At 36.4% G+C, this 11,338-nt stretch overlaps 1 protein-coding gene across 1 annotated transcript; it reads right to left on the bottom strand.

Moving 5' to 3' along the window:
- Nucleotides 1–535: 535 nt before the first annotated feature.
- Nucleotides 536–1,478, bottom strand: PRPS1L1 (phosphoribosyl pyrophosphate synthetase 1 like 1; the record flags this gene model as incomplete). The annotated part of the gene is given in 5 exon segments (XM_082846288.1): nt 536–661; nt 665–1,106; nt 1,108–1,201; nt 1,204–1,337; nt 1,339–1,478. Coding segments are annotated over 5 exon segments (936 nt in total).
- Between the last annotated feature and the right edge of the window lie 9,860 nt (nt 1,479–11,338).

The following is an 11,338-nucleotide window of genomic DNA, read 5'->3' as shown; positions in this document are numbered from 1 at the left end:
GGTTTGGGTTGCACAGGACTCTTGATTAATTTAGCATGGATCTTGGAGAACTTGTGACAAATGGGGAAGAGGGGAGGAAAATACAGGGAATAAGAGGGGGTTGGTGGGATTGAGATGTGGTGGTGGTGGATTGGGTTGGTTGCATTTTTAGTTGTTCTGAACAAAGTGAACCCTGAAGCATTCACATGTAAAGTAGTCTAAGTTTCCCCAATTAATTTCATACAACTCCACACAACACCTTCAAAGTCTGAAGTCAGCAGCTGAACTGTAGTTACAGCTGCAAGGCTCACAAAATCATCAAAGAAACCAGAATGAGACAACCCAGATAGGATATTCCAGCAATTATTCTTAATCTGTCTTTCTCCAATCTAAAATAAGCATCTAATATACATGATGTGGGATGTAGAAAGCCATGCTGGAACAAACAGGGTTTTCTGCCGAACTTTTCATCAAACACCAAGGGAAACCAACGGTCAGGGTATATTTTTATTTCATCTTATTTTATTTAAAATACAACAACCCCAACGTTATTCTGTCACAATGGGACATGGCTGAACAGGTAGAAGACAGATTCCCCATTGTGAGTTCTTCTGATGGCTTCGGCAAGGATCATGGAGATGTCGATCACCTGTATTTTGGAGCAATGCTTCACCTTATCCTCCTAACGTATGGTATTGGTGACTACTACTGCTTCAAAGCCTGCACTGTTGATGTGAGTAATGGCCAGGCCAGAATAGATTCCGTGAGTCAAGATCGCATAAACTCTGGTGGCTCCAGCTGAGAAAAGTTTGTCAGCTGCATGGCAGATTGTATCACAAGGGTCAGCCATGTCATCCACAAGGATAGCCACACAATCCTTCACATATCCCACTAGTACCTTTCGGTCCACTTCATTGGCCTTCTTCGGTTCTTTGTGAATCAAGGCAAAGTCCATATTCAGTCTTTCTGCAACGGAGGTCACTCCCTTAGCTCCACCAGCATCTGGAGAGACAATCATGCCGTTCCTCCACTCAGAGATATTTTCCTTTATCCACTTCAGGACAGCTGGATCTGCATACAAATTGTCTACTGGGATATCAAAAAAGCCCTGAATTTGAGAAGCGTTGGTCCATCGTGATATTATCTGCACCTGCTATAGACAGCGTATTTACAACAAGTTTGGCGGAGATTGCGGCTCGGCTCTTATCCTCCTTATCCTGCGAGCACAGGGGAAGCACGGGATGACTGCAGTAACTCGGCTGGCTGGAGCAATCTTGCAGGCATTAATCATGATGAAAAGCTCCATTCGATTGTCGTTGATTTCGCCACAACCACTCTGCAATACGTGGACATCCCCTCACACTCTCGCCTATTTCCACGCAGGTCTCCTGGTTGCTGAATTTCTTAGTCACCACCTTGCCCAGCTCCTGGCCCAATCGGTCGGCAGTTTTCTGGGATAAGTCCTGGCGGGAGCTGCCGCTGAAGATTTTGATTGGCATTTTGGTCAACTGCCCTAGGCTCTCTACGTCCGGTGATCACCCCTGCAGTTGAGAAAGGAACAGAGGTCAGACCACAGACTATTCCAGCTCCTAGAGAGGCGCGAGAGCTCCGGTTGTTACTCAGCTGTTCCGGTCTCTTCCGGATGTGCGCCGCTCTAAACTGCCTTCTGGGTCTTCAAAAAAAAAAATTACTTCTTGGCACCCAGTTCACTTTCAAAACTATAGAATCAAATCTTGGGCTTCCCTAGTAGTGCAGTGGTTGAGAGTCCGCCTGCCGATGCAGGGGACACGGGTTCGTGCCCCGGTCCGCGAGGATCCCACATGCCGCGGAGCAGCTGGGCCCGTGAGCCATGGCCGCTGAGCCTGCGCGTCCGGAGCCTGTGCTCGGCGGTGGGAGAGGCCACGGCAGTGAGAGGCCCGCGTACCGCAAAAAAAGAAAACAAACCGAATCTTTTTTCAGTTCATGGATTTTTTTTTTCCCTCTTATATTAGTGCTTGTATTACTTTCCAAGGGCAGCTTAAATCTGAATACGTAAAAATGTAAAATTTCTACAAGGCAAAACACGTAGCTTTGAAGGGAAAGTTCTGGACTGGAGGAAATGTGGAAAACATGCCCAGAGTTCGTCCAACTGAGTGAGAAAAAGGTAAGTAGGAACAAACGTATGAAAAAATGCTACAAATCAAGAAATTGACATTCATTTTCACATACCAGGTAAGCCAAAATTATAAAATAGATAACTCCTTCTAGTCTAATGGAAAGTGTTAAGTGTGTAGATTGCAAGGGAAATTGAGTACATAACATACGGCTCAATGTGTCTTCTAGGAATCTACTCAATGGAAAGATTCACAAAGTATATTGATAAGAGTATTTTTTGCTGTATTAATCCATTTAGTCAATATTTCCCGAGGTGTTCTGTGTCAGGTGTTGCCCCATTTACAGGGTATAAGATGATGAATGACAAATAGTAACCTCTCTAGAATTGCTTATAAAAGCAAAATATGGAAACCAAAAATGTCTGTCAATAGCTAAATTATCAGATAATGTATTGTACATACACAGGCAGCCATTAAAGAGACCGCAGTAGTCATATGGAAGAAGTCATATGGAAGTGTCTCCAAAATATTTTATTTACTTTTTTCATTTAAAAATTTTATTTTTTTATTGGAGTATAGTTGCTTTACACTGCTGTGTCAATTTCTGCTGTACAGCAAAGTGAATCATATACATATATCCCCTCTTTTTCGGATTTCTTTACCATTTAGGTCACCAGAGGGTACTGGGTAGACCTCCCTTTGCTGTACAGTAGGTTCTCATTAATTACCTATTTTATACATAGTAGTGTATATATGTCAATCTCAATCTCCCAATTCATTCCACCTCCTCCCCCTTCCCCCTTGGCGTCCATAGGTTTGTTCTCTACATCTGTGTCTCTATTTCTGCTTTGCAAATAAGATTATCTGTACCATTTTTCTAGATTCCACATATATGCATTAATATACGATACTTGTTTTTCTCTTTCTGACTTACTTCACTCTGTATAACAGTCTCTAGGTCCATCCACGTCTCTGCAAATGACACAATTTCATTCCCTTTTATGACTGAGTAATATTCCATTGTATATATGTACCACATCTTCTTTATCCATTCCTCTGTTGATGGACACTTAGGTTGCTTCCATGACCTGGCTACTGTAAATAGTGCTGCAGTGGACATTGGGGTGCATGTTTCTTTTTGAATTATGGTTCTTGGGTATATGCCCAGTAGTGGGATTGCTGGGTCATATGATAGTTCTATTTTTAGTTTTCTAAGGAACCTCCATACTGTTCTCCATAGTGGCTGTATCAAGCTATATTCCCACCAACAGTATAAGAGGGTTCCCTTTTCTCCACACCCTCTCCAGCATTTATTGTTTGTAGATTTTTTGATGATGGCCATTCTGACCAGTGTGAGGTGATCCAAGATATTTTTAAATGTAAAAAAAAATTCACAAAAATATGCATAGTATGATATTTGTGTGTTTAAAATTAAGTAATAGTCAAAGCATCAAATCATTAAGGAAGTCCTTTTTATTATGATTACCTTTGCAGAGGGGAGTAGGTTGGTTGTACTTGGGGATGAATATGTCACAATTTATTGACATCTATTAATGTAGTATTGAACTTTCATTACTTTCATAATTTAAAAAAGACTAACAAAATATATATGTCTTTTTTTAGGAAATTTTAAGTACACAGTTTCCAAATGCATTGGGGGTTGGAGTAAGGGCTAAGAAGTGGAAGAGATCATAGATACCAGGAATTTCAACAATAAACTGTGTCATAAAAATAGTGGAAACATCAGATAGAGATCATAAAGTTTTATCCTACTAATTGTGTGTTTAACATTTGGTTCTGGGATATTTTTATTTAGCCTAAAACCAAATCATCATTTTATAATATTTTGAAATTACTAAATAATTTGTTGAATGTATCTTCACACCCCACTTTTGAGCTTCCCTGCTGGGTTTGGTTCATGGATAGGATAAGATCAGGAATGAGGTAAGGAATGGGGGGAGGCAACAGAAATGGATAAGATTTGGCAATTTCTGTGAAACACATTGCTAGAAAACAGTGTTTTTATATATTAAATGTGCTTATTATAAAACATAAAAACAGCTATGTCAAAAAGGCTAAATCAAAATGTCCTGCTGCTGATCCAGCCACATCTCTGGAGACATCAACATGCTTTTCTCTTCAGTTCAAACTCTTCACGGTTGACCATATATGCAGGCTCATGTCAGTCCACAACTCTTCATTCATGTTCTTTCCTATTATAAAATCAACAGACCCACCTATACTATATAATTCTCATCTTCAGCCAAGACTACATACAGTGATTTCTAAAGAAAATTCTGTCTTAATTTAGCAACACTAAAAAGTACTTGCAGCTTCAATTAAAATGATTCTTAGTGTTCTAAATGTGTCACACATTTTTCAGTTTTTAAAGAAAAACAAAACAGGTTTTTAAATCGACTTATTATTACTAAATTGGACTGAACGCTAATGTAAACTTTAAAAACTGATAGTTGCTTGCGTTTTCCTTGAGGTGTTAAGCAGGATAAATTTTTGTGTTGCTGCCATTTTTGATCCATGCTCTGGCTGTTGCAACACCTCACAGTTTCAGGGATTTGTCTAGAATCATAAAATGTTAAAGATGGAAATGACCTTAGAAACCACCCGGTCTAGCATCCTAATTCACAGACAGGGAACCGAGGCCCAGAGAAACGAAGCAAGTTGACTGGGATCTAACAGCTAATTAGAGGTAGAATATGGATTAGAACGCAGAATCCCTGAATTTCCAAACGGGGCTTTTCTCACTATACCATGTCTAGGCCTTTTCTTTGAGGTTTATCAGAATAAAGGAAAAAATCAAAAGGTTATGTAGAAATTGTTGCACAAAATTTTACTCTTTTGTCGAACAACTACAACAAGGAACAAAACTCCAAAGCTGAGACTGGAAAATTCTTTTGCTTTTAAGAATTATTTCCAGAAAGAAATGAACGATTAGCAGTGTCATGGAAATATCTTTATTACTCTGATATTTCTGTTACATGGGTCTATTGTAAGGGGATTTAGCTCCTGTTTATTTTAGTCTCTGTAGGTTGAGAAAGACATCTATCTTATCATTGACTGTTTCTGACAAAGGTTATAGGTAGGAATGATGCCCATTGAACAACACATTCTCTCTATTTAAGATGTTGTTAATAAATTATTCTGGAAACAAAAATTGTGGCATAGAGAAAATGCCTTATCTTTCTCCTTCCCAAGGCAAGCATATTTAAATGTCATCTCTACAGATCTGTGAGAATTGTTGTATTTTGAAGGTCTTTTGAGTTAATACCCAGAATATATCTATTACCTTGGGAATAGTTTCTTGCTTTACCGATTATTCTTTTACCCTTCACTATTCCAACATAAATAATTCAAAGAGAGCCCTGATGCAGCTTGATCAACTAAGGAGAAAAGAAAGTCAGTCGGTTCTTTCAGAAAGTGGAGAAAAATAGTTGTTGTATTATAAGTAAAATAAATGCTTTCACTAAACACGCTTGCAGTTGACAAAATGCTGGATGTTTAGGTGACAATTACAGGTCTTTGATAAACTGTCAAATCTTGTCACAACACATGTTACAAACAAGGACAGATTTAGATGTCCTTTATGGCAGCTTTGTGTAGTTTGAGAATGTATGGCAGTTAATTTCCAAAAGGAACATGTTTTTCTTTCTAGCCGTTATCTGCTTGTTTATTAGGAAGAGTTTCTTTGTGCCTTTAATCCTCCTCGTTTGACTCAGAGTTCCATATCATTATTGTAACATTACCTTACCTCATTTATTTTGTTCATAATAATCATCTATAATACTTTGAGAAGACAGTTTCACACAGAGCTTTACATTGGTAGAAATGCTTTAAAGTTTGTTTTGTGATTGTTTACAATTTAAGTTGACTACCGTGTTTGTTTACTGAGTTTTTAGTTGGAAATCTGTCATTTTATACAATAGATGTGAAGATGGTGATTAGGTAAATAAACATGAGTGAAACAAATAGGAGAAAAAGACAAAATTTTGTTACTCAGAAATGCGACTTTAATTTTGAGTATTATGTTAGACTCGTGACGGTATTTTTGAAACACACTTTGGAATTAAAAAAAAATTTCTAATGAACTTAAAAATCTTAGTATGAAATAATAGTCTTGGAATAATAATGAGGTTAGGTGTGCTGAATAATACATAATTGTAATGACAGATAAGGCAATGTATGGAGAGGTTCCATAACTAGTAAATTGCAAATAAGAAAATATCTCCCTAATATTTATGTGAAATATTTTTACGTATTTTAAAGCAGGTATGGATCTTTACTTCTCATGTAGAATATTAGTTTCATGAAATTAGTAAAAAGATACTCATGTTAATTATATTTTGACAAAATGCAAGCTCCATTTATGCTATTTAAACCTATTTTAAGTACTTTTTATTTTTTCTCTTCCATTATGATAATTTATTTAATCTTCATAATAAACATTAAACCCAGTTGTCCATTCACATGAGAAAAAAAGAGTGCAGCGTGGTTTGAAATGGTTCAGTGATTCTCCAACTTCAAGGGCAGCAGGGGACTTCCCTGGTGGTCCAGTGGTTAAGACTCTGCACCTCCACTGCAGGGGGCGTGGACTCAATCCCTGCACACCAAAAAAAAAAAAAGAAAATTATAGTAAGATTCAAGGGCAGCAGGATCACCAGTAGGGAGTGTGAGCTATAGATTCCTGAGCCTCATCCCCAGAGTTACTGATCAGTAGGTCCAGGGTGGAAACTCAGACTTCATGTTTCTTACAAGACACCAGGTAATGCTGATGCTGCCATTCTGGTGTCCACACTTCTGAGAACCACTGGTATGCATCATTAACATTTATTTATTTTGGGAAAATAAAAGGTAATAGTTGATTTATTTTGCTTCTACTCATTTCACTAGCCCTTGTAATTTTGCATATTTTATTTGGCTTCTAGATCTTTTCATGTTCTTTTCTACATATGAATAGTGCTTTCGAATATCACATAATTCTTTATGAACAGTACACATATACCCTTCAACTTAAAATACCTGTATTATGTTACAGAAATACTTTGACCAATATGTGTAAGATGTGAATTCTTGTTATTTGGGGAATTTTAAAAATCCATTAGATATTTGAACATCTAAAAATTAATTTCTACCTATTAGCGCACTAAGAATTGATTGAAATTAAGAGACTCTCCTATTTATTATCCCATTTCTCCTCCCTCCTTGAGTCTCTTACAGTGTTCATCACTGAGAAGGATCTTTTTGTCAAACTCTGAAAACCACTTGTCTGTCCATGATGATACCAAGTATTGTACAGAGTGAATACTTGCTGATTTGATTTGATGTTGCCTTTTGGGAGGAAACCATTTTTCAGACTCTCCAACTTACGCTGGTTCAACTAACAATTTTTCAACTTTACCATGGTGCAAAAGCAATATGCATTAATTAGAAACTAAACTTCGAATCTTTATCTTTTCCTGGGCTAACAATATGTGGTACAGTACTCTCTTGTGATGCTGGGCAGGGGCAGCAGCTGCAGCGCCCTGTCAGCCATGAGATATGCACTTACAACAAATTTCTACCGATCCAGCTGTTCAATTTTTCACTTTCAGTACAATATTCAATAAATTACATGAGAGGCTTTGTGTTAAATAATTTTGCCCATAGACTAATGTAAGTGTTCTGAGCACATTTAAAGTAGGCTAGGCTAAGCTGTGATGCTTGGTAGGTTAGGTTATTAAATGCATCTTTGACTTAATGATATTTTCAACTTACAGTGGGTTTATAGGGATGTAACCACATCGTAAGTTGAGGAAGGTCTGTATATCAGTTTATAAACAAAACGAAACAAAACGAAATAAGTAAAAACAAAAGAATTTCTCTATTTAAATATATGTTAGAATGAGTAGACCCCTATGGACTACATATTGTTCTTCCTCAAGGGTATTTTGTTCCCATGTACTCCCACATACATTTTAGAATTTTGTTGGGATTTTGATTGGAATTACATTAAATCTGTAAATCAATTAGGGAAAATTGACATTATAATATTAAGTTTGCAAATCCATGGACATGCTATTTCTCTTTTAAATTACTCTTTAAAATGACAATAAGTTCCTGTAATTTTTCTCAGATATACATTTTTACATTTTTCCAGGCACTTCATTTTTATATGATTTAAATGATATCTACTGGAAATTGTATTTTCTGTTACACAGTCATATAGTTCATAGTTTAAATTTTGTGTCCATTCTTAAAAGTCATTTGTGGATTTTAAAAGTTTCTATATAAGCCATATATCATCTGGAAATAAATGACAATATGGCTCTTTGATCTATTTCTTATACTTTTCCCCCTTCTTGCCTTGTGATGCTGGTTAGGACCTTTAATGTCAGGTTGACTAGAAATGGTGACAGTGGCCATTCTTGACTTATTTCTAATCTGAAAAGGGAAAACTTTTAATATTTTACCATTATGTATGATGTTTGTGTGTTGTATTTTATCAGGATATACTCTATAAGGTTGTTTCCTATTATTAGTTTGTTGAAAGTTTCTTCTTTTTTTTTGATCAAGAAAAGGACTTGGATTATGTCAAGTGCTTTTTTTCTGCATCTTTCATGATTATAATATGATTTTTCTTGGTTATCCTCTTAATATGGTAAATTACAATGATTTTTTTTCTAATGTTAAACAGACCTCATTCATGGGATCAACCCAATTTAATCATGATATATTGTCCTTTTTATGTATTACTTGATTCAGTTAGGTAATATTTTATTTAGAATGTTTTCATGTATCTTTATGAGAGAATTTGGCCCATAATCCTTTGTCTGTACTTATTAGGTTAAGAAAACAAGATTATACTAGCTATGTATGAGTTGGAGAGCATTTCATCTTTTTCTATCCTATGGAAAAGTTGTAGAAATTATGACATTAAGTGGAACTGGACCAGAAGATATTTGACTACTTATTCGATTTCGCTAATGGTTATCAGTTACATTTAGGTTATAGATTATTGGTTATATTCAGATTTCCATTTTTAGGTCAGTTTTGTTGTTTTATTTTTCTACAAAATTTCCTACTTTATCTAAATTTTCAAATTTTACTGACAGTGCTTCCCACAATATCCTTTTATTATGTTTTTTGTATCTGCAGCATCTTTATTTAATATGATTCCCTTTGTCATTTCTGGTGTTAGATTTTTGGAACTATTTTTTTTTTTTTGATCAGTTTCACCAGAAGCCTATTCATTTTATCAGTCTTTTCCAAAAAAACTAATGATTGAAATTGTTGATGCACCCTCACTGGCTGCTTATTTCAAACTTTGTTGACTTTAAGATTATTTTTAATTATGTCCTTTCATCGTTTCTTTGTGTTTATTTTGCTGTTCTTTTTAAAAATTCTTGAGATATATGCTTAGCTTATTATTTATTAATATTCAAAGGTATACATTTTTCTTCTAAGTACTGCTTTAACTTAAGATTTATATGTAATATTTTTGTAGTATTTCTCTTGGTATTCAGGTAAAACTATTTTCCAGTTTTGATGATGATTTCTTTGTTTCAGGGACCATTTAGTTTATTTCTTAAATAACAGATGTATAGGGAACATCTACATATCTTGTTGGTGTTGTTTTTAGTTTCTAGCTTAATTGTACTGAAGACAGAAAACATACTTTGTGTGATTTAAGCCCTTGGAAATTTGCTGAAACTTTTTTTATGGTCACTTTTCATAAGTAGTCCATGTGTGCTAGGAAGAATATGTACTCTTGAGTGGTTAAGTGCTGTATACATACACACACTTTCAGTTTCCTTTAAAAAATTTGTGTGTGTGTGTGTTGTATTGTGCCTCTCTTCTTCGCACCTATCTTCTAGCTTACTCGTTCTCTTTTCATATGTGTCTATTATGCTATAAGACCAGTTTATTGAGGGTTATTTATTTATTTATTTAAAGACTAATGGAGACAACTCCCCACTGCCTTTTTGGGTTTTTTGTTTTTTGGCTGCATTGGGTCTTCGTTTCTGCACGCGAGCATTCTCTAGTTATAGTGAGCAGGGGCTACTCTTCATTGCGGTGTGCAGGCTTCTCATTGTGGTGGCTTCTCTTTGTTGTGGAGCACAGGCTCTAGGCGCACAGGCTTCAGTAGTTGTGGCACGTGGGCTCAGTAGATGTGGCTCGCGGGCTCTAGAGCACAAGCTCAGTAGTTGTGGCACACAGGCTTAGATGCTCCACAGCATGTGGGATCTTCCCGAACCAGGGATCAAACCCGTGTCCCCTGCATTGGCAGACGGATTCTTAACCACTGCGCCATCAGGGAAGTCCCTATTGAGGGTTTTTTAAACAACTTTATATTTTTTTAGAGCAGTTCAACTTTACAACAAATTGAGAGGAAGGTACAGAGATTTCCCATGTACCCCCCTGCCCCACACAGGTATAGCCTCCCTTATTATCCACATCGCTCACCAGAATGGTACATTTTTCTTTTTACCAAGGATGAACCTACCTTGACACATCATAATTACCCAAAGTTCATGGCTTACCTTAGGGTTCATTCATACTGTTCTACATTCCATAGGTTTGGACAAATGTATAATGATATACATCCATCATTATAGTATCATACAGAATATTTTCACTACCATAAACGTCTTCTGTGCTCTGCCTACTCATCTCTCCTCCCCTCCCTCACCTCTGGCAACCACTGATTTTTTATTGGCTCCATAGTTTGCCTTTTCCAGAATGTCATATTTTTGGAATCATACAATATGTAGCCTTTTCAGATTGACTTCTTTCACTTAGTAATATGCATTTAAGTTTCCTTCATGTCTTTTCATGGCTTGATAGCTCACTTATTTTTAGCACTGAATAGTATTCCATTGCCTGGATGTACTACAGTTTATGTATCTATTCACCTACTGAAGGATATCTTGGTTGCTTCTAAGTTTTGGCAATTATGAATAAGACTGCTATAAACATCCGTGTGGAGGTTTTTGTGTGGGCATAAATTTTCAGCTCCTTTGGGTAAATATCAAGGAGTGTGATTTCTGGATCGTATAGTAAGAGTATATTTAGTTTTGTAAGAAAATCGCCAAACTGTTTTCCAGAGTGGCTGTACCATTTTGTATTCCCATCAGCAATGTATGAAAGTTCCTGTTGCTCCACATTCTCACCAGCATTTGGTGTTGTCAGTGTTCTGGATTTTGGCCATTCTAATAGGTGTGTGTAACTACAGTTTTTAATTTTCATTATTGCATTTTTCATTTGAAGACATT

The sequence above is a fragment of the Leucopleurus acutus genome (genome assembly GCF_964270905.1).
Source record: "Leucopleurus acutus genome assembly, chromosome: 9".
Classification (NCBI taxonomy): domain Eukaryota; kingdom Metazoa; phylum Chordata; class Mammalia; order Artiodactyla; family Delphinidae; genus Leucopleurus; species Leucopleurus acutus.
Note: the sequence above shows the minus strand (reverse complement) of the source record. Positions and strands in the feature narration are given on the sequence as shown.